At 40.7% G+C, this 24179-nt stretch overlaps 1 protein-coding gene across 7 annotated transcripts in view; it reads right to left on the bottom strand.

Annotated features, from left to right (window-relative positions):
• HIPK1 (homeodomain interacting protein kinase 1) overlaps nt 1-23136 on the bottom strand; it is a 52588-nt gene extending 29452 nt beyond the window's left edge. For 6 of the 7 annotated variants that reach the window (XR_003971010.1, XM_030326385.2, XM_030326383.2 and 3 more), the window contains exons 1-2: nt 11933-13010; nt 2596-2719 (exon numbers count right to left, since the gene is read on the bottom strand). Coding sequence is in view for 6 of the 7 variants with exons in the window: in XM_030326385.2 (XP_030182245.1) it covers nt 2596-2719; nt 11933-13008 (1200 nt within the window). In the remaining variant the exon portion in view is untranslated. Of the gene's footprint in view, nt 1-2595; nt 2720-11932; nt 13011-23006 lie in introns of those variants that run through there. The other variant, XM_030326384.2, reaches the window with a different exon arrangement.
• Nucleotides 23137-24179: the final 1043 nt, after the last annotated feature.

The raw sequence follows: 24179 nt of genomic DNA, 5'->3' as shown, positions 1-24179 counted from the left end.
GCAAAATGATATGACTGCTGTGGAAAACAGTTTGTTTAATCATAAAATTTCCAGATAACCCAGTAATTCACTTCTCGCTATATACCCCCCAAAAACTGAAAATAGGAACTTAAACATCTGTATGCCAGTGTTCATAGCACCATTATTCACAATAGCCAAAAGATGATAACTCAATATCCATCAAAACATAAATGGATAAACAAAATGTGATGAACATATATACAACGGAACATTATTCAGCCGTAAAAAGTAACGGCATTCTGATACACACTACAGCACGGATGAAAACATGTTAATAAAGAAGCCCATCACAAAAAAACTACACATTGTGTGTAATAAATATGATAAATTACAATAGGCAAGTCTATAGAGACAGAAAGTAGATTAGTGGTGGCCAGGGGCAGGAGAGGGTACAGGTTAGGGGAGAATGGGCATTGACTGCTAATTAGGTGCAGGGTTTCATTACAGAGGGATGAAAATGTTCTAAAACTGGTTATGGGGATGGTTCACAACCCTGTGAACATACTAAAAATCACTGAGTTATACACTTTAAATCACTGACTTACATGGTATACAAAGTATATCTCAATAAAGTTGTTTTAAAGAAACTTGGCTGGAAGAACAGAGATCCTGCCACAGAAATCTTTTTGTATAACCAGAGATGCATCAGGATAACCTATCCCCAATCCTGCTATAAAACATTTATCCCATTTATTCAACATGGGAAAAATGACTTCCTCCTACCACCCACAGTTTCACATCTATGCACACTGGGCAAAAATCCTCAAAACTACCAGTTCATCTCTTTATTTTAAAAAGCCTCAGGCATACCTTAGCTTTTAAATCTAATTTTAGTTGGTTCTACTTCCCAGGAAAATTTACAGTACCAATCTGTTTACTAAAGTTGAAGGCTGGCCTAGGGATGGCACTTTCATGACTGTGATTGCTCAGAGTAAGATTTCTTAACTAGGGATCCATGAATCTCCTAAATTTGTACTCAAAATACCATATGCAAATTTTTCTGAGAAGACTCACATCCCTAACTTCATCGGATTCTCAAAAAGGAGAATCAATAGTTTAGTTCAACCGTGTTTTTGCCTCACTTAATCTCCTTCACACTTTTTTATTGTAAAATAAGAAAGCTGGCTTCTTTCTCACAAGGTACAAGAGAGATTAAATTTCAAAGTTCAATATAACTAGTTACATATCACATGAGTAATTCATTTTTTATATTTCAATCAAAGACGTGCCCAAAGAGTCAAATTTTTGGAAGGTGAATCTAAAATGGATCAAGGAATCAGAATTCTAGGTTGAATAGGGAAAAACACTGTTTTGTTCTTTTTTCCTTTTAATAATTCCAGATAACCATTTATTTCTTTAAAAACAATAAACAAGGGCGCCTGGATGGCTCAGTCAGTTAAGCACCAGACTTCGGCTCAGGTCGTGATCTCGCGGTTCATGGGTTCAGGCCCTGCGTCAGGCTCTGTGCTGACAGCTCAGAGCCCGGAGCCTGCTTCAGATCCTGTGTCTCCCTCTCTCTCTGCCCCTCCCCTGCTCGCACTCGGTTTCTCTCTCCTTTTCTCAAAAATAAATAAACATTAAAAAAAATTTAAAGGGGCGCCTGGGTGGCGCAGTCGGTTAAGCGTCCGACTTCAGCCAGGTCACGATCTCGCGGCCCGTGAGTTCGAGCCCTGCGTCGGGCTCTGGGCTGATGGCTCGGAGCCTGGAGCCTGTTTCCGATTCTGTGTCTCCCTCTCTCTATGCTCCTCCCCCGTTCATTCTCTGTCTCTCTCTGTCCCAAAAATAAATAAAAAACGTTGAAAAAAAAATTAAAAAAAAAAAAATTTAAAAACAAAAAATTAAAAAACCTCATGTACTTACTATGTGCCAGACACAGTACCAGAAGCTGAGGATATACTAGTGGGATGAAACAGTCTATGCCCTCAAAGAGCTTACAGCATAGTGGTTAGAACCATTTTTATTAAAAGAACAAGAAATAAGAATTTACAATTTATTTCCCTTCATTTCCCCTTAGGACCAGCTCCTTGGGAAATTGCAGCATATTTTCTAAAGCTCCTTTGTTTTGAGATACAGACCATTTATTCCAATACTTTTCAACTCCTATGATTTCCCTCCTAAATCGTATTTTGCAGAGACCCAGTATATATCACAGCTTCTGGGGCCCAATGTGTTTCAATTTGTAGAGAGTACTTCAGCATATGGCATGTATAAAAGGAAGTAACAGCTCTGAGTGAGCCAAAGGTCACTCTTAAAATTCCTATTCCTCATCCTTCTTTACTTTCATATCTTAAAAACTCACAAGACACATTTATTAACCAAAGTCAGTCTCTCTAATAAATCATCACAGATCTGGAAAGGTACCAAAGTAATATGAAATAAGAACCTTTCTTAACTGTTGAATTGCGAATGTAACATCAGACTAAAAAGCAGGTAGAGAAAATTGTATCCTTAAAAAATCCTTTCTAATTAGACTATTCTTTCCATATCTAAAAACTTCACTAGTAAGTACTTCTCTTCCTCTAAAATCTATTTCATTAGTAAATACTTGCTTTCTATTCAAGTATACACTCTTACCTGATCATATTCTGAAGCACCAGGATAAAGAGGCCATCCCAGGAACAGCTCAGCTATCACACAGCCCAATGACCACATATCAATAGCTTCACAAAACGGTAATCCAAGAATAATTTCAGGGGCTCTAGCAAAAACAAAAATAGCAAATTAAAAAATAAACATTATCTGGGGAAATTATGTTGACTAAGTCCCGTTTTAGTATCAGCTAAAGGTACATTGATTTAAAGAAACTGAAAACTATCTTTGATATAAAATCCATCATTTGAAACCTCTGGGGCCAGCTGTGTTTTGGAATTCACATTTTTTTTTTTTTTAATTTCAGAAAGGTACTATCATGCATAAACTACATATTGCATAATAATCCCAATGGAGTTTAGGGAAGCACCCTCAAATCAAACACATTAATACTTCTGTACCGAAGTCAATGAATAGTCATACCATGTTGGTGAATAAAGACCTTAAGTAGCCTTATGTTGTTTCTTTTTTTTTTAATTTTTTTTTTTCAACGTTTATTTATTTTTGGGACAGGGAGAGACAGAGCATGAACGGGGGAGGGGCAGAGAGAGAGGGAGACACAGAATCGGAAACAGGCTCCAGGCTCTGAGCCATCAGCCCAGAGCCTGACGCGGGGCTCGAACTCACGGACCGCGAGATTGTGACCTGGCTGAAGTCGGACGCTTAACCAACTGCGCCACCCAGGCGCCCCTAATTTTTTTTAATGTTTTATTTATTTTTGAGACAGAGAGAGACAGAGCATGAGCAGGGGAGGGGCAGAGAGAGCAAGACACAGAATCGGAAGCAGGGTCCAGGCTCTGAGCTGTCAGCACAGAGTCCGACACGGGACTCGAACTCACAAACTGCGAGGATCATGACCCGAGCCAAAGTCGGATGCTTAACCGACTGAGCCACCCAGGCGCCCCGGCCTTACATTGTTTCAAGTCAGATTTTGCCAATACACCAAACTTAGAAAAAGTTTTTTAATTTTGAGAGCTTTCTGGATTTTGAAATCACAGATTTCAGATAAGGGATCCCAGATAAGGGATCCCAGATTTATTCTTTTTACTCTTAGCACCTTTTTAATTACGGAAAAATCAATTAAATGACCTGATCAATAAATACCCCTTGGTTACAGAAATGCCTTCTACAGAAATATAGTGGTTGGCAGCACTATAGAATATTCATTTCCATTAATGCTCCAAGTGAAAAACCTAACGCTAGGGAACCTTAAAGAGAAAACGAAGATAATACCATAAGCCTAGAGCTTTATATGTATGAATACATTCAAGGTAAAATTATTATCCCCATTTATAGAGGAAACTGAGGCAAAAAAAAATTTGCCCAAAATCACAGTTAATAAGTGGCAGAGCTAGAATCTGAACCGTGGCTATCTGGCCCCAGAACTGAGTATATTGTACTGTCTCTAAATAAGTAAGAGTTAAGTACATACCCACCTATATAACTCACTTTGGCTTGATGGTATACATGGCATTTTCCAACCACGACTAAAATTATGAGATAAATGGGTTTTTAAGGGGAGGGTGATGATAATATGTATCACTAATATCAATAATAATTATAGATGACACTTATATAGTGCTTACTCTGTGCCATTAAATGTTCTAACAAGCCCTTCATAAATGTGGTCACTTATTCCTTTACAAAAATCCTATGGAAGTAGGTATTACTAATGTTAAGTCATCAATTCTAAGATGAATGCTTGTTTCACTTTTTTTTTTTTTAATTTATTTGAGAGAGAGACAATGAGCACACAAGCAACCATGAGTGGGGGAGGGGCAGAAAGAGAAGAGAGAGAGAATCCCAAGCAGCATCCACATTGTCCGCGTGGAGCACGGGAGCCCGATGCAGGGCTTGAACTCACAAACCATAAGATCATTATGACCTGAGCCGAAATCAAGAGTCGGACGCTTCACCAACTGAGCCACCCAGGCATCCCTGTTTTTTTCATATTTTAACATCCCTGAAATCAAGAAGATTCTTGCAAATGATGATGTATTTTAGTTCACTGGCAGTGTTTTTACTTTCTTATTGGGACCTAAATAATGTTTCTTTTTCTGATCAATGGTGTATCAGATTCTATGTAATAAAGTATCATTTCCATTTTACAGATGAAGAAACTAGGCATTGAGAAGATAAGTAACTCACCGAAGGCCACATAATTACAAAACGATGGAGGCCAGGCAGTCTGGATGTAAGGTTTGAGCTCTTAAACATTTTATCATCATCTCCAAATAATTTCCTTTCCTTCTTACAAGTCACAGAATTGGAATGTGTAAGGGAATACCAGCTCCAGACCCCTCAGCAGATCTCTCCATCTAACAGGCTATGAACCCTCATGGGATGTATAGGTTTCCCCAACTTCACTTTTAAGTAATATGTGCTTATTGTTGCTCTGGAGCAGGGAGGATTGAGCAGGCAGAGTATAAAGATATTTCCTAAAATAAGAATATCCTCCCCAAGTACTTTTCTAAGTAAGTAGCCCTTAGAAAATAAGGTAAAGTAGAGGACTCCATAGGGTCTAGAGGCTTTCCTGACCCTTGTACAGAAACAGCAGAAGGATGATCCGAGCCTGCTGAGACTTCCACTATTTGACAGCTATGGATAGAACGACTACTATCACCTGTTTTTATGCTATTTGAGGTGAACTGTGGTTCTGCGAACCAAAGAAACAACCTTCAAAGGGGATACTCTTTGCAGGTGGCTAGAGCCACATATTACTGACAGAGTTTCAGAGTTTAATTAAACCCCAACCAGTATAGCATGTTTTTAAGATGGCACAAATTTAACAGCATTAATAAACTAGAGAGTAAGACTATCCAGAAACATAAAAGCTTTTCTAAAATTGAAAAGGGACAAAATTTTTACTTTCAGTGAGCAGAATCGTTAATTTCCAAGTTCATGACAGTGCCAAAAATAGCTGGCAGGGAAAGTGCAAATGGCTTTGTGCCAAAATAAAAACTGGGCTTAGAACATTCCTAAGCATCAACTGAAGAGCAGCAGATTGATTCTGCCATTCTCACTATAACAGGAAGACATTTTAAAATCCAAAGGTAGGTCACAGGGAGGGGCAGGCTACCCAATAACTTACTTCATTAAAAAAGTAGCAATAATATGTGGTAATTGTTAGGCTTCCAAAGCTTAAAGTTTCAGAGAAATTAAGAAAAATACTAATTCCAGCCCCCAAGCCCCATTAGACAAAAAAAAAAAAAAAAAACAAAAAACAAAAAACCTAAAGACTGGCTGGAATCAGTTTTTCCATTTGGTCTCACTCTGCTTCTGGAGTAACAAAAGCAGCTAAGGATTTTTACCAAAAACTCACTAAAAGAGTAATTCTACCCCATCTACCATACAAAAAGATGAGTACCAAAAGAAAAAAAAAGCAAAAAAATAAAATAAGGCTGCTCAGTCTACTGAGAGCTTTTCACTACCATTAGAAACTAGAAATGCTGGCTGACCTAAACTCTAAGAAGCAAAAAGATTGAAATTATTTTCTTTTACTGAACAGAACAGCATCATTTAAAGCAGGTACTTCTCTAAAGACTGAATGTTTTAAATTCTGAATTCAGATTATAATTCTTGGTACTATCTTCACTACTGTATCATCTTTCCCCTTGGCCTCCATTATTTTTCAATCCCTCAGTAAGAACTCTAGACAGTAAAATTCTGGTTCTACTTCACCTGTATAATGATACTGAGATAATTACTTCTCTAGGTCCCTTTCTAGCTCTGACATTCTAACAACTGATCAGTAAAAAACATTACCTATAGAGGGGCGCCCGGGTGGCTCAGTCGGTTAAGCGTCCAACTCTTGGTTTCGTCTCAGGTCATGATCTCACGGTTTCACGAGTTCGAGCCCGAGTCAGGCTCTGCAGTGACAGTGCTGTGAAGCCTGCTTGGGATTCTTTCTCTCTCTCTCTCCCTCTCTCTCTACCCCTCCCCCTTTCACGCTGTCTCTCTCGTTCTCAAATTAAATAAATAAACTTAAAAAAAAATTTTTTTAGGGGTGCCTGGCTCAGTCGGTTAAATGTCCGACTTTGGCTCAGGTCATGATCTCTCTGTTCGTGAGTCCAAACCCTGTGTTGGGCTCTATGCTAACAGCTCAGAGCCTGGAGCCTGCTTTGGATTCTGTGTCTCCCTCTCTGTCTTTCCCCCGCTGTACTATCTCTGTCTCTCAAAATTGAATAAATGTTAAAAAAAAATTTTTTTAATTTTTAAGATTATCTATAGAAGCACAGGGAAGAGAGGGAAAAATCCAAACTGACAATATTCACTTTTATAGGAAAATGGCATTAATTGTACTTTAGACATGGTGAGTGTCTTTTCTTTGAAAATACATCCCATCCTTAAAAAACAAATACTAAACAGGCTCTGATTACTGTAACCAGGTTGTAGAAATAGCAATCCCTGTCTTTTGATTTCTCAACTTCAAACTTCTTTAAACTAAAAAATTCCTCCAAAGTTATAAAGCGTTATTTTACTAGAACCCAGAGCAAGCTGTGGGTAGGATCACTTAACAGCAGAAATTATTCTCTGCTCATTTTCATGAACACTCTTTGTTTCTTCCTGCCCATCTCAGAGGCATCAAACTTACTTATCAGATCAGATATGTTACATAAAGTCTTAACTTCCTGCATCTGTGGCTTAGTGAAACTGTAGTATGTTTATTTGTCTAGGATAACTGAAAATATGCTTTCCTTCTCTAGACTTTGTCCTTCCATATATAACAAATACAGCGATCTCAACTTTCAATAAAGGCCAGTTTTCCATTTTTCAGAATGGAAAAGCACTGAGCTTGTAGGCATGGCAAACCTTTGTGCCTGAAACTCAAGCCCCAAAGACAGCAACTTTTCTTGAAATTAGTCTACATTTACCTTTAAAGTGCCCAGGAAATAAAGAATATTATTTCCACTGCCTAAGGCATTTAGCCATGCCCACTGCTAACAGAGACAGGATGGTGGCAAAAGTTTGTCAACTGATAATATTTTGGCATGTTATCAGCAAGATGAAGCAATGTAAACTAAAAAGGAGGGGAAGGGGAAGGCTGGCTTTGGAGCCAGGATGCTTCAATGGCCAAAGGGATTTCACAGAGGTTTTCTGAAAGATAACAGGGTGAGGACGTAATAGCCTCTAAAAGCAACATGAAGAATACCACTGTGGATAAAATTAATGATAAAGAAGGAATGCCTGAGCTGCTATTCCATTGGCTTTGGGTTCATAATCAAGTATTGCTGCGATAAAACAGAAGAGTCCCGGGGCGCCTGGGTGGCGCAGTCGGTTAAGCGTCCGACTTCAGCCAGGTCACGATCTCGCGGTCCGTGAGTTCGAGCCCCGCGTCAGGCTCCGGGCTGATGGCTCGGAGCCTGTTTCCGATTCTGTGTCTCCCTCTCACTCTGCCCCTCCCCCGTTCATGCTCTGTCTCTCTCTGTCCCAAAAATAAATAAACATTGAAAAAAAAAAATTAAAAAAAAAAAAAAAAAAAACAGAAGAGTCCCACTGCCCCACTGCTAAATCCTAAATGCAGTCAAGCCCTGGATATTGGACTTCAGTATGCACACTAATTACTCAGTAATACACAGAAAGAACTCCTGTTTTTAAGGGGTAAACTTAGCTCCATTTAAAATTACTCCTATACTCAGCAATTAAATGCAATGGATTTGCAGGATGATTTGTTGAAGAGTAATCACCAGTGGACTTAAAAATTTGAAAATCCTATTTGTTTCCAAAAACAAAACAACCAAATTATTCAAATCGCAACTTGAATTTAAAAGGACAGGGAAAGGGGCAAAGACAGCAACCTAACACTGAAAATTATTCAAACAAATTACTTATTGGAGAAAGCTAAGCAGCCAGAACTATGTACCCCTCAAATCTTTGCCCCTCAAGAGAAAATGCCATCAAAATTATTTCACAAAATAATTCTTATTTCTATCACTCTTCTTCTATCTTAAAATTGCTTTCATTACAAGCCAAGGCAAGTAGTTAAAGAACACCTGCAGGCCTGATTAGAGAAGAAGAGATCAAGAAGCAAGAGCCCATCAGCCCCCACCCCACAGCGGTGCCCTCCCTCCTAATTCCCCAAGGCTCCCAACAAGATGCAGAACTGAGCTTGTAAGTGGACCTGTAGAGTGTTTCTGCAAATACACACGAGTGGGTAGTGGTGGGATTACTCAAAGGAGCAAACTAAAAGAAAAAGTAATCAGAACCTACATCTTCCAACTAGTGAATCAGTAAATGGAGGAGAGATTCTCAAAATTAGCCCAACTGCCTAGAGCAATATGAAACCAGAAACCAATGCTCTAGGAATTTCTTTACTCCATCTCTCTCAAGTAAGAAATACCATAGTTTTACAAAGTTATAAAAGGAAAAGATAAAAATAGAGAAGAGTGGATTCGAAGATGTAATGTGAAAATGTCATTACTACCCAAAGTGATTTACAGATTCGGTGCAACCCTTCAAAAACCAATGAGGTTTTTTGTAGAAATAGAAAAATTCATCCTAAAATTTATATGGAAATCTCAAGGGACCCCAAATAGCCAAAACAATATTAAAAGAGAATAAAGCTGGAGATCTTACACTCCTGATTTTAAAAGTTACTACAGGGGCGCCTGGGTGGCGCAGTCGGTTAAGCGTCCGACTTCAGCCAGGTCACGATCTCGCGGTCCGTGAGTTCGAGCCCCGCGTCGGGCTCTGGGCTGATGGCTCGGAGCCTGGAGCCTGTTTCTGATTCTGTGTCTCCCTCTCTCTCTGCCCCTCCCCCGTTCATGCTCTGTCTCTCTCTGTCCCAAAAATAAATAAACGTTGAAAAAAAAAAATTTAAAAGTTACTACAAAGCTACAAGTAATCAAAATGATGTGCTACTGGCATAAAGACAGACATACAGACCAATGGACAAAAGAGCCCAGAAATAAACCCTTGTGTTTGCGGTCAACGAATTTTGACAAGTGTCAAGATCTTTCACTGGACAAAGAATAGTCTTTTGAGCAAATGGTGCTAGGAAAACTGAATATCCACATGCAAAAGAATGAAACTGGACCCTTACCCTACACCGTATACAAAAATTAACTTAAAATAGATCAAAGAACAAAATATAAGAGCTATCTATGTCTATATTATATTCTTATAAAAGCTAAAAACTATAGAACGCTCAGAAGAAAGCAAAAGGGAAAAAATTTTAGGACACTGGTTTGACAATGATTTCTTAGCTATAATACCAAAAGCATGAGAAACAAACAAAAAAAACACACAAACTGGACTTCATCAAAGTTTAAAACTTTTGTGCAAACACTATCAACAAAGTGAAAAGGCAACCCCCCCGCCCAAAAATAAATAAACGTTGAAAAAAAAAAATTAAAAAAAAAAAAGAAAAGGCAACCCCATGGAATGAGAGAATATATATGCACATCATCTATCTGCAGAGGGATTAATACCCAGAATATATAAAGAACTCTTACAACTCAACAAAAAAACAACCCAACTCAAAAATGGACAAAGGACTTGAACAGACATCTCTCCAGAGAAGATACACAGATGTCCAATAAGTAAATGAAAAGATGCTCAAGATCACTAATCTTTAGGGAAATGCAAATCAAATACCATTTCACACACATAAGGATGGCTATTATCCCTCCCATCCCCAGAAAACAAAAACAAGTGTTGATGAGGAGGTGGAGAGATTGGAATCCTCATGCATTGCTACTGGGAATGTAAAATAGTGTAGCTGTAGAACAGTTTGGTGATTCCTCAAAAATTAAACAGAATTATCATATGATCCAGCAGTTCTACTTCTAGCTATATACCCAAAAGAATTGAAAACAGGGTCTTAAACACTTGAGAGCTAATGTTCACTGCAGCATTATTCACAATAGCCAAAAATGTGGAAACCCGAGGGAATGGATAAACAAAATGTAGTACATTCATGCACTGGAATATTATTCAGTCATGAAAAGGAATGGAATTCCGATACATGCTACAGTCTGGATTAACTTTGAAAACATTATGCTAAGTGAAATAAGCCAGAAACAAAGGGACAAATATTGCATGATTCCACTTACATGCAGTACCTAGAAGAGGCAAATTCACAGAGACAGAAAGTCAGATAGAGCTTACCAGGGGGAAGGGGGAAGGTGGAGTTATTGCTTAATGGTTACAGAATTTCTGTTTTGGGTGACGAAAAAAATTTAGAAATAGTGGTGATGGTTACACAACATTGTGAATGTACTTAATGACACTGAATGGTACACTTAAAAATGGTTAAAATGGTAGACTTCATGTTAGGCAGATTTTACAGCATTAGAAAAAAAAAATATGCAGATGGCATATTTTCTGAGCCCCTGTATGGTTAAAACACCCTTCTATTACTTTCATACATAATATAAACTTCTAAGTTCAGACTTTCTATTTACTCAAAATTTCATATAGGCATTTGACATGTTGGACATATCTCCTGATAAACATGTTTTGTGGATTACCTATTTTTTGTTTATTGTTTCACTTCTTGACTGGGTGAGTGGAAAATCTGTATTTAATGAATGATCACTAAAATTATCAGATTACTTAAAATTAATAACTAGTCAAATAAATGAGGTACTGAGAAATAAAAGCTCACTTCAAAAGACTTCCCCCTTTCCTTTCAGTAATTCTCCTTGGTTAACAGCACAAACAACATTGTGTATACCACCCTTTAAGTACTGTCCCAATAATTACTATATATTAATAAGGTAGCTTTGTTAGAAGTACCAATCTGGAAATATAAATCACTGAAGTATAAGGCACTTGGGTCAAGGACATTCTAGGATAACCAAATAAGCTCATAACCAAAAAAGTTCAAACTATTACAGAGAATGTTAAAACAGGAAGAGCCCTTGGTAATCAACAAACTCAATTTTCTAAATTACACAAGATAGGAAATGTATAAGAATGAAAAAACCTGGAATTATTCCCAAGGCATCCTACCTGCCAAGATAGGAATGTGGAAAAAGTAGCAGCATATGCCCAAATTCATTACAAATAAGTGAACATCTTTATATTTTTAAAGACTCTTTAGAATGGGAAAATTGGGTATAATGGCACTTACTAAAAAAGAACCAGATGCTAGTATTCATTCAACTAGAAACAACCTTCAGAATCAAACTGAATTTTTCCAGTGTTAAATAAAATAATGTTACATATAGGAATGCCACACAGGGGTATGAAGTAAAACATAGTATTCTATCTTGGACCCTGTAAATAAATTCATTGTTATATGTAGCCCTATGTAACACCTTTAAGTATAAAGACAGATCTCTAGTCTAAGATACGCTTTTTAGCATTTGCCACTTGCCTGTAGTAACGTGACTGTAAGTAGGTTGAGCACACAGCTTTGGAAACGTGACTAGCAGAACCAAAGTCAATGACCTTCACTCGGTAGGGTTGGCGCACTGGATCGACCAGCATTATGTTTTCAGGCTTAAGGTCAGCGTGAATCAGACCAAGGCTCTTGAGCTTCATCAGGGCTGTGGCCACCTGCTGCAAGATTGGTCTGATGTACTTGAGTGGCAGTGGGCTAAACTTGTTCTGCTTTAGAAAATCATACAAGTTCTGCTCCAGCATCTCAAACACAAGGCAGGTGTGATTCTTATGCTGAAAGCACTCGTAAGAACGAACAAAATTATACTCATCGGCATTTTCACTGCTTAGGCGGGAAAGGATGCTCACTTCAATCTGTCCTTGTCTGGCATAGGAGGGGTGGTTCTTCAAGATTTTAATAGCCACAATTTCCTTAGTGCTCCGCTTCCAGCACTTAGCCACCTGTCCAAATGTTCCCCGGCCTAGGAACTCCAACACTTCGTAGCTATTGGTCATAGAGCAAAGGATCTCATGCTGGACCAGCTGGTAATCCCCTTCTCCGCTGGAACTGCTACTCTTTGTGGTCACAGTGGTGGTCGTGGCAGCAGCACCCACCACAGTCCTGTTTTGCAGCATGAGAGGGGGATGTTCTTCTATGATTTGCACGCTACCGTTGCTGTCAACTTCCTCACTTTTTCTTTTCAATCCACATTTTTGATATGGCTCAAGCAAAGAAACGTTGTTTCTGTGAGTCAGGGTCTGGCTGCTTTGGAAGGTTGCCGTAGCAGCACCGGCCGAGCTATCAGCAGCGGTCACGACGATACGCTCCGCTGCAGGAGCCGGGAGGAGAAGGCCCTGGTCGTAAGCAGGGATGTTGAAATTTGCTACCTGGTGAGAGGAGCTGGCTTGCCCTTGTGTGGCTGGGAGGGTTTTGCTGTGGGTATAATATTTGTCGTTGCTGCTCTGTCCAGAAACATCCCAGCCAGAGGGCTCTATTTTCAGTTTCTTCGCACTGCAGAAGGCACTCGACGACACTGATGGGGGGGAAAACACCTGCAGCTGTGATGCCATACCTACATCGAGAGACAGGAAGAATTAGATCCTCAATTTTATACAACTCCTCAATTAATAGATAAGAAAACTTTTAGTTTAGAAAAACCACAAGTAAAATATAACTATCTGGCTAAGATTTTATCTCACACATTTTCTAAAACATGTTTCCTAGCACAGAAAGTTCAACCTTCTGGTCTAAATACACAACCGTAAGCACCCTTTGAGACTCAGCAATAGTAGGTCATATTGTTAAAAGAGCATGAACATCTATGATGGTTTATAAAATAATGAGCATGACAATAATAACAACAGCTTAGATGACTGATCCCTTACTATGTGTCAAGTAGTAGTCTAAACACTTCACATGCATTACTTATTTAATTCTCACCCTATGGAGAATATACTAACACTATTTCCACTTTACAGATGAGGAAACTAAGACACAGAGTGTTTAAAGTAACTTGCCCAAAACAGCACAACCATTAAGTGGCAGCACAGGTATTCAAACCCAGACTCTACAGCCCCAGAGCTCACTCCACAGCTGTCTTCACTCCTGCCCTGATTAGCTTTCTATTTTTTTTTAATGTTTATTTATTTATTCTTGAGAGAGAGAACGTGCGTGCATAAGCAGGGGAGGGGCAGAGAGAAAGAAGGAGACACAGAATCTGAAGCAGGCTCCAGGCTCCGAGCACTGAGCACAGAGCCCAACACAGGACTCAAACCCACAAACCCATGAGATCATGACCTGAGCTGAAGTCGGACACTTAACCAACTGAGCCACCCAGGCACCCCCTGATTAGCTTTTTGATCAATTCTTTAAATTTAGACATAGATGGCATGCTTATAAAATTTACAGATGAACCAAATTTGGGCAGGATACTCAATATATTGCTAAGGAACAGGTCCAAAAAGATCACAATAGGGTAGAAACCACAACACAAATCTAGCAGATGTAATTTAATACAAATACAGAATCCTACTTAGGTCCAAAAAATATGACTACCACAAAGCACAAGGATAAGAAATACAAGGCTTAGCGGGAGCATACGTATACGAAAAACACTTTCAGTTGGTAAGAGAAATATTATGTGATAATGTTCCCCTCCCCTCAAAAGCTATTTCAATCTTCAGCTACATTCATAGAAATAGTGTCCAGAATGTGCTGGACAAAGTGAATGCTATCTACTCTGCTCAAGTCATACACTATTTTAATAGTGTTTAGCTCTGCCCACTACAATATAAGAGGACCACTGATAAAATGATCAGAAAAAAGTAATCAAATGATGTGAAACCTATAGAGAGGATCTCCTGAAGAACCACAGGAAGTAATTCTCACAAAAAATATGGAGAAAGGGGGTGAGAAAAGCCCAGCTTTTTGTCCCTGAACATCTCAAGCTTAAATATCTCAAGCTCAATAAACCCCAAGACTCCCAAAGCTAAAACTTTTAGAATAAAGTCCAAACCACTGACATAGCATATAAGCCATTTCGTATTTATCTTCTCTCTTCTCGACCATGTAACACTCAGATGTTTTCAGGCTCTACATTAGTCCTCCCTCTCTTGTCCACACTTCCCCCGTTTTCAGTAACTACTTCCCAGGGTTAGTCATCTGCAAAAGATTCTCCAATCTTTATTTCTAACTCAGACTTCTCTCTCCTGAACTTCAAATTCTTATTTCCAAATAACAATCCCACACTGCAATTTGGGTATCTTGAATATACCTCAAATTTAACATGTACAAAATTAAATTTATGAGCCTCGACCCCACCCCCAGTCTTCTGTCTCAGTTATGAGACACCACCATATATACAACATCTCAAGCCAAAAATCAGAGAGGAAATGAGTCTCAGTTTCCTCATCTGTAAATTGGTGATAGCAATACGTACTTCATGGGGTTATTCTGAGAATTAAATTATTTAATACATATGAAGTTCTTAGTGTCTGAAATTCATTCTTCTCCCTTTATTACTTCATCTTTAATCTATAACCAAATCCTACCGATTCTACCACCTAAGTATATTTCAGATCAGCCATTTTTTTCTACCCCTATTGGGACCTTTCTAGTTCAAACAGCCAGGAGCCTCCAAACTAATCTTGAATGCACTCTGGGGATCTTTGTTTTTAAATTATGCAAATCAGATGACTGCTCTCTCTTTCTTAACCACCTTCCTCCTCCTGCCTCCAAAGTTTTCCATTGCTTTGTGGATAAAATCCAAAATCCTCAATCTGCCTTAACAAGCTCTACAAAAATCTGGTTCCTGTGTTCCAAAATCTCCCATTCCGGCCATGCTGCCCTCCTTCCAGTTCTTGGAAGGCCCTCTGATATGTTGAAGATTTTCTTCTGGGAAAACCATTCATTCTCTCTCACACACACATACACCACCATCCTTCCCACCATGCACACCCATAGCATCCTGCTCCTCCCTTACAACTTGAAATTATTTATTTAATGTTACTTACATTCCCAGCTACAGGATAGTTGCATGATAGGTGCCATATCTGTCTTGATGTTTGCTTACATCACCAGAAACTACCAGACTCTGGCAATATACAGACAGGCAGTATTCATTGGATGATTCTGACCCTTACCTACCAACCTCCAATCTACGCCCTACCACTCATTAAACTGCAAGATTTTCAAATGCTTGGTTTTATTTTTCAAATATCCCTCTCTTTTATCTGTGCAGTCTCTGAGATACAGGGGAAGTTTCCACTCCGAAACACATAGTATAATTTTACCAGTCATAAGAGAATAAACACACACAAGAAAGGAAGGAAGCGTGACAAAGGATGTTACAGACATAAAAAAGCAATGTGTACATTTCTTTGTGACTGGATGTAACTAAAAACCATCTGCACTGGACTAGACAGCTGGAATGAAGAACAAATCCTCAGCCTTCAATTTCTAAAATGTGATCTGGATTTACCTTAAACAAGAGTTTCCATAATTTACGTGAACCTTGAAGACAAAAAAGTGTAAATTAAAAGTTAAAGTCAGTGCAATTTAACTCCACAGCTAGGAATTCATAAGTCATCTTGTTCTGCCTATATCACTGACATAATACCAAATTATAATAGAAGAAAAATGTTAAACAAAGTAAGACCTTTACAAAATTTACCTATTAAAATTTATGCAAGAATATTTATCACAAAACTGAGCCAATTTTTGAACAATGAAAGGAAGCAAATTTTTGAAATTTGTTTTCCACTGTGTATCTGTTGAGCTACTAATTTTAATAATCTATGAAGAAACAGGAGCACAGGAGTGCCTGGGTGGCTCAGTCGGTTAAGCGTCCACCTGCAGCTCAGGTCATGATCTCACAGTTTTTGAGTTCGAACCCTGTGTCAGGCTCTATGCTGAGAGCTCAGAGCCTGGAGCCTGCTCAAATTCTGGGTCTCCCTCTCTCTCTGCCCCTCCCCCACTCATGCTGTCTCTGTCTCTCAAAAATAAATGTTAAAAAAATTAAAAAAAAAAAACAGGAGCACAAATTTTATATACCTAAAAATATTTAATGAAAGAATTTGAATACAAAATTTGTAGTTTGTAGCTATGTCTAAGAATATGGAAGCCTAAAGTAATAATACTGAATAGAATTCATGAAGTTTAATGCCAAATTTTTGAAAGTACATTAATAACGAAATATTTTTGGGGCGCCTGGGTGGCGCAGTCGGTTGAGCGTCCGACTTCAGCCAGGTCACGATCTCGCGGTCCGTGAGTTCGAGCCCCGCGTCGGGCTCTGGGCTGATGGCTCAGAGCCTGGAGCTTGTTTCCGATTCTGTGTCTCCCTCTCTCTCTGCCCCTCCCCCGTTCATGCTCTGTCTCTCTCTGTCCCAAAAATAAATAAACGTTGAAAAAAAATTTTAAAAAAAAACGAAATATTTTTTAAAATATTACATTTACCAGAGTAATGTTATGGACAACTTTCACCCAATACACAAAATAATAGATACTGGTGGTTTCAAATCTTCACATTGAGCACTGCAAAAAAGCACAAGTTCTAGGAAATTTTTCTGAAAGTTTAAGTATATAAATAAATGAATATAAGTCTTATTCAGTAAGACAAATTTCTATGTCTACCCACAGGGAAAGAACAATCCAGAATTTCACTGGCCTTCCCCACAGCATGTGTGTATGGTAATTAATATCATGCCAGTGTGGCTGAGACTCATCCTGACCTCAACAAGCACTAGGTGAGGAGAAGATACAAAATCAAAATTGCCTAGAAAAATCAACACTCTTATTTATATAATTCAGCTACAAGCAGCCATTTTTAGACATAAGATAAAGATACTATGTTCCATAAAATTTGCCTTTGCAAAGTGGGGAAGCAATTTTCTTCCTAGGGTGAGACCTCCCAAAGGAAGATATGGAACAGGATTAACATCTGTGGAAAACTTACTATGTATCAGACTCTGCTAAGTTACAAATATTCTCAATTCACATGAGAACAGCTGCCAATAGAAGTTATTTCTGACTTCTTGAAAATGTTCTACCTCTTGACTCTAATAATAAACTAGTCTTTTCATTTCATACCTGACTTTTCAAGTATTTAACCATCTGAATATAATGACAAATTAGGCCACTGCATTAATCTGGGAACTAGAACTAATAAGCAAAAAGCTATTGATGCTTGTATTAATTGCTAAACAGAATTGAGTCTTGCTAGAACCCAAGGCTTTCAAAAGCAATAAAATTAACAGCCTCCCCATTCACTCCCTGACATGGTCCCATCTATTTAGCAACATTTATTATGGGCAGCACAGGTAGGTACCCTTACTGTAAAGAATTCAAATATTATAACTATGAATGGAACAGTTGGTTATGACAACCAAGATAATCATTTGTCAGAGTTCTGTCTTTACCCTTCAGGTAACTTCCATCTTCCACACCAAAAATAAATTCCTACTGCTTTCACTTAGTATCATCTTTGCTTCTTTGATACAATTTAACAATTGGTGACCTAAAATAACCTAAAATCAATACTGTATGTTGACTGCCTGCCTCTGAGGCACTTGTCCTCGGCTGACATGTACACAGATGTACATATTCTCGAGCACGCTGATATGTAAAGAATATTCATATCATTCAAGTAGGTAAGTGAGAAAACACAAGCTGTAAAAGTAAAGCAAGCAGGTTTGGGAAGAAAACTCCTTCACTGCAATAGCCTCTCTCTCTCCACTCTACCCATTTCTCTCCACTCCTGCTGACAATCCTGGACTAAGCCTAACTTGCCTCCCCCAAATGGTACTCTCAAGCCTCCTTTTTAAGCTCCTTTCTCCCAATTCATTCTTTACAACTGAAGTTTTAAAAAGCGCCAATCCGTCCCCTGCTTAAAACCTTACGATAAAGTCCAAAATCTCTAAATTTCCAGCAGTGCTAAATTTCTCCCATCCTAGTTCCTTCACACGTAACGTTCCCTCTCTGAACTTTGTTTTTGCCTGTTAGCCTTCTCTTTTTCTAACTTCTGCTTATCCTTTTAGTCTCTCTGCTTAAGCCTCACTTCTTTCAGTGTGGTACAGAATGTTGGTTTGGATCAAAATCTACTCTCTCATTCACCCCAGGCACATGGCTGTGTTTACCAGTCCCTCTCACCAACAGAAAGTGATGTGTGGGTGAGCTCTTGGTGTTCCTTTCCATTTCCAGCAGCAAGAACCTGTGGAGACCCAGGTTCCACCATGAGACCACGTCCAAGCGAGGCAGAGCAGTAAGATGTAAAGAACTGTCTCTGGATGATCAGAGCAGAGCCGCCTGCCCACCACGAATGCTCAGTTCAACCCGGAACATTTACTTCAGGCTGTTGCATGAGAGAAAAACTATTTTCCTAGGTTATGTACATTTTAGTCAGCCTTACGCTGACAAATACACTCAGGAAAGCCTTGCCCAGACCACTTCATACTAGCTTACGTTTCCTGGTAAAGGCTCTCACAGCATTCTCTACCACTTCTTACCACTCACCACACTTGTACTTACTTATTTCATTTATTCACTTAACAAACATGTATTGAGTACCTAATATGTCTGCCTGGCACTTTTCTAGACACTAGGGATAACAAGTGGTGTTCCGGATGGACAAGTTCCCTTATCTCTTGGAATTTACTTTCTGCTGGGAAGACAAATACACACACACACACCCAAGAAAATAGTAGCTAGTGATAATGCTATGATGAAAACACAGTAATATGATAGAGACAGTGGGAAGGGGAGACATACTCTAGATTTGGTGGTCAGGGAAGGCCTTGTAAGGTGGTAGTACTTACACTAAGACCTAATTGACAAGAAGGAGCCACTCCAGTGAAAGAGAACAGTTGGTGCCAAGACACATTCTTGGCCTATTTGAAGAAGAGATCCAGTATGGATGGAATAGAACAGGGAAGAAAATAATAGAAGCAGGGCCCAAAGAGGCAGACAAGGGCCAGATCACATATTAACTTATGAGGTCACCCTAAATTTCATTCTAAGTATGACTATTTATTTCAAAGTTGACATCCAAACTTCAAGTTTCATGAGGACAATTCTCAGTAGCACAGAAGGTTTTTCTTTCTTTCTCTCTCTCTCTCTCTCTTTCTTTCTTTCACCAGAATCTATCACAATGGTTAGCATATAGTACGTGTCAAATGTTTGCTAGGATGAATGACTAGAAAGAGATCACATACTTCTCCATATGTAAACATAAGGGGATCTCAGGTGTCATTCTAAATTAGAGCAATGTTCAAGTGACAGAAATTATAGTCCCTTGCCTACAAGAGAATATATAGATTAGTTTTCTAAGTGTAGTGATACAAAAGGAAAAAATAAGCTTGAAACCCTAAGGACACCATTTGAATGGACGTTCCCCACCCCTTTCCTGTAGCACTTTCCTTCAGAAGGAACCAACAAGCCAGCTCCCCAACTAGTATGCAAAGAGAGGGTGTGGAATAAGTGGTGTTAGCTGATGAAAGACTAACTCTACAATTCTATGTAATTTACAGCCATATAATCAATATTTTGTAATATCTTGGTAAACTGGCTGATGGGTACTTTCCTTCTAAGCAGGACATCTTCTCCTAAATTTCAACAGCTCTGTTATTTATTTGAAATGATGAATCTATAGCAACAGAACCAAAGAAAAGTCCGTCTTTTTTGTGTTTGTAAAAAAGTACCAATCTTGATCTTGATGTATGACAGGACAGTCTACAAGTCCCATAAAGTTTAGAATGAAGAAAGCTATACCTCGAAGAGTCTCAAGCACAAGGAAAATGTCAAATTAACAGCGTAGATGAATATGGAACATAAACGCTGGGATGACCCTGTTTAGATCCGTCAGCAAAGGCCTAAGGAAAACAGGACTTAAATAAGGTAACAACAGTTTGGCAGATGGAAGGTAGAACAAGTTCTTTCAGATGAGATAACTTTTACCAGCATGCCAGGGAATGTGGAAAAATGAAAAACTGTTTGAGAAGCAGAAGACACTAGCAAAAAGTACAGAGTCTGACAGCTAAAATGGACCTTACAAGATTCTTTCCAAAACCCCCTAATTCCAAGATGAGAAAAAGGAGACCCAAGAAAGGCAGACAAGTTTTACACAGAGCTAATGAGTAGCAATGCTGGCAAAGAATTCAGGTCTTCTGATTCTTTTCCACTAAACACTGGGAAAGCACTGTACCAGGTGCCCTTAAAGATTCCAAAAGAAATACACACATTTCCCTATCTTCAAAGAGCTTAGAATATTGCTCAGATGATATAACCAAAAAGAGAGAGAGAGAGAGAGAGAGAGAGAGAAATATAAAAACAGGATGTAAGTTTTTTTAAAGAGCCAAATTATGCTCTACAAAAATACTTAAGTCATGTAGGGAGCTGGGAAATTAGGAACAAAAAAGGAAACAAAAAGCAAATCAGTGACTGTTGAGGTAGTGCTTGAAGGAAAAATGATTTTGATCACTTGTGTTCAGAATGGCATGAAATGTAAAGGAAGAGACTAGGGAGAAATTAATAACTGTAACTTTAAAAAAAAACTAAAAAAATATGGATTGCTTTATGCAGTCTTGAAAATGAAAATAAAAGGACAGATCAGGAAGTTCATGTTTGCAAAATTAGTTCAAATTACAAAAGGACCGGTTACAATATATAACCAACAACAAGTTGCACAAGTTCCAAGTGTAAGAAGTTTACAGGGCAGGTCTGGCTCCCTGATTTCTCCCAACACAACCAGTGACTAAGCTGTGCTTATGAAAACAAAACCACAGAATGAAGAAATTCGATTTTCCAGAGAACTGTGAATTTTGAGATTATCTTCTTTTTCTTTTAGGAGGGAGTTCTGGTTTGGTTTTCAATCTCGAGTTACCAATCAACTTACTCTACAGTCCATAAACCTATAATATCCAAAAATAGTATAAACTATTTATGAGAATCACAGCAAAAGTCCTACTTACCAACTAGAACCAGCAGACACATTTACAAGATCTCAATCACCATTTTACTCATCAGATGCTTTACTGGCTTGGCTGCCTTCAGTCCCAACCACAAGTGACTTTACCAGAATATCTTTCAAGCAAGGAGCAGTATCTTAAAGCGAAGGATACCAGTATTGTAACACAGAACCCAGAACCCATTACGTGGGGAGGTCCAAAATCACCAGCTAAATAACAATTATTAAGTAATAGGACTTGTTAGATTTTTTAATGTTTTACAGAAAGCGTTAGACCTACATAAATAAAAACTGGTAATGATCTGAATTCTCTACAATCTCTAAATCACACACACACACACACACACACACACACACACACACACACCAGACCAGGAATCTAAAATAGCTTTACACAAACAAGAACAAAATTGTAGGTTTCGCTGAGGGCATCAGCCACTTAATTTAACCCCACTTCATCAAGAGCAGGAAGCCAGGCTGCTGTTTTCATCAGTTACTAAGGAACAAATAAGATAAAGGATAGAGCGGGCAGAAGAATTTTTACAGTTGAAATGAATACTTTGATGCAATCACTGAGAATTCCCAAAGTGTCACTAAGGAAAAGCACCTCGGGCGGCCTCAAAACGAGTCCATCGACAACTGAGGTCGAGGCTTAAGCGGAGGAAAGACAATTGGAGCTTGGGATTGTTTTTTCCCCTTCTCGAGCCCCTCCCCCCTTCCCCCACCTAAACAGGAAAGAAAACGCGCCCAGCATAAACACAGGCCAAGGCTCACGACTTGTCACCACAACAAACTGGAGGTTGGACCAGCGCTCCTGGAGACCGAGCCCCAAGTCTTGGTTGCTAAACACAAAAAGGGCCTCTTTCCCACAGACCTATGAAAGTGCGGGCCTTACCCAAGAGTTTTTGGTTGTTTCCTCACCTTCTCTCTCTTTCTTTTTTTTTTTTAACGAAAGCTTTGGGAAAGCGGCGACAGCAAAAGTTTCCCTCTGAGCCAGACCTCTAGATCCGCCTTGCACAGACACACATTAGGTGGGCTGGTCCCACGTAGTCTCCACCATCATTACAAATTACAAACCTAACGATTAAAGAACAGAAGCGGAGAGGACAGAAAAAGCTTCCACACCCACCCCACCACTGCCGTCCTTTCCAGGCACCGCTTTCTGGTCGCAAAGAGCACAAATAACCCAAAACCATGGTGATAAGCAGAGCTGTGAAATGCACACGCACAAGTCACACGCTGGGAACCTGCCACGACGGCCGGGGAGTGGGGGGGGGGGGGGGAGAGAACCGGCCGGGTGAGGAGGCGCAAGGCGGCCCCCTGTCATCTAAGGACAACAACACGCCCCGAAGAGAAGTGGCAGCAGGCTGGGGGAGTTGCCCCGAAAACAAACCCGGAGCTTCGCGCTTTCCCGAGGACGCAAGCCCCTCCGCGGCCGCGAACGACCGGGCCGCAGGACTGGGCGCCGGGTCCCGGGTGGGGGCGCGCCCAGGGAGGCGCCCCCCGCAGGCCGGGCGCCCCGAAGAGCCCCGCGGCCCGGCCGGCCTCGCCTCGGGGAGAGGATGGGAGCTCGCTTCCCGCCGAAGCCCCTTCCCGCACGGCCCGACTCACCGCCGGTGGGTCTGGTTCTCAGCCGCGAGCTGGGGCTGCCGTGAGGAGGCGGCGGAGGAGACGAGATCCGGGGCCCCGCCGCCGGGTCATCATACCCCCCGCGCGAGCCGGCCCGGGCCCCGGCCCCCGCCCCCCGGAGCCGTCCCCGCGCCTGTCCCGCGGGGGGCGCCCCCTCAGCCTCCCGCCCGCTCCGCCGCCCGGCCCCTGGCCGCCGCCGCCGCCGCCGCCTCAGCCCCGCGCGCTCCCGCCTCGGCCTCCTGCTGCCGTCCGGGGCCACCGCCGGGCCCCTGGCTCCGCAGCCGCCGTTGTCGCCAGACCCGACGAGTCGAGCGCCGAGCGACCGCCCCCCCCCCCTCCGGCGGCCCCGCCCCGCGGGAACCATTCACCGGCCCCGCGCCATGACACCTACTGAGGCGGAAGTGCCGAGGAGCGGGCCGATTAGGACGACAACATAGTACAGATGGGAGTGGGACCGGGAGGACCTCCATGGGGAGCCAGCGTGGATCGAGTGCGGGGGCCGGATTCCCCGCCCCCTCCCTCCCCGCGGCAGACTCCGCGGTGATTTAAAGGTGCTTGGTGGCGGTGGGGGGGGGGGGGTCCAGCTGTAAAATGTCATCCCAGACAGTGTGACATCACCACAGTCTAGTGTGACACCCCCAGAGATTGGGCAGCGCTCAGGGAGGCACTGCCTACCCGGGAAGCCACCCTGCTGGTGAGGAATTACCTCAGTTTAGGCTTTAACGTTTCGTTGCAGTCTAGAGACGTTCTAGCAGAGTGGCCTCCATGTACGGGATCTGGAAGCCTCCACGTACATCAGGAGCCCCTCACTAAGGCTCTTCCACTGCCGCCTTAGGAACCTGGGTTTGCATTAGGAGGTGAGAAAGAGCAGCTGTGCTCTGGACCCAGCACCTCAAAACGAGCTGTGAGCAAATGCTACGGTAATGTTCTTGCCTCTACCAGGAGGTGGTAAGGCTGGGTATTCAGGAAACGAGGTGCGTTGGGCACAGAGCATTCTGAAAAAATGGACACTGAAAACTAGGTTATCCTTACAGAAAGACAGTTGCCGTCTTCCAGAGTCAAGAGACTGTAGGACTTCAGATGTACCTCCCGCTGTGTAAAATGTTCTTATTCCTAAAGTAGGGACCATTTTTAGAGAGACAATAATATAATCTA

The sequence above is a fragment of the Lynx canadensis genome, chromosome C1, assembly GCF_007474595.2.
Source record: "Lynx canadensis isolate LIC74 chromosome C1, mLynCan4.pri.v2, whole genome shotgun sequence".
Taxonomy (NCBI): domain Eukaryota; kingdom Metazoa; phylum Chordata; class Mammalia; order Carnivora; family Felidae; genus Lynx; species Lynx canadensis.
The sequence above is the reverse complement of the archived record's forward strand: the minus strand, read 5'-3'. Positions and strand labels throughout refer to the sequence as shown.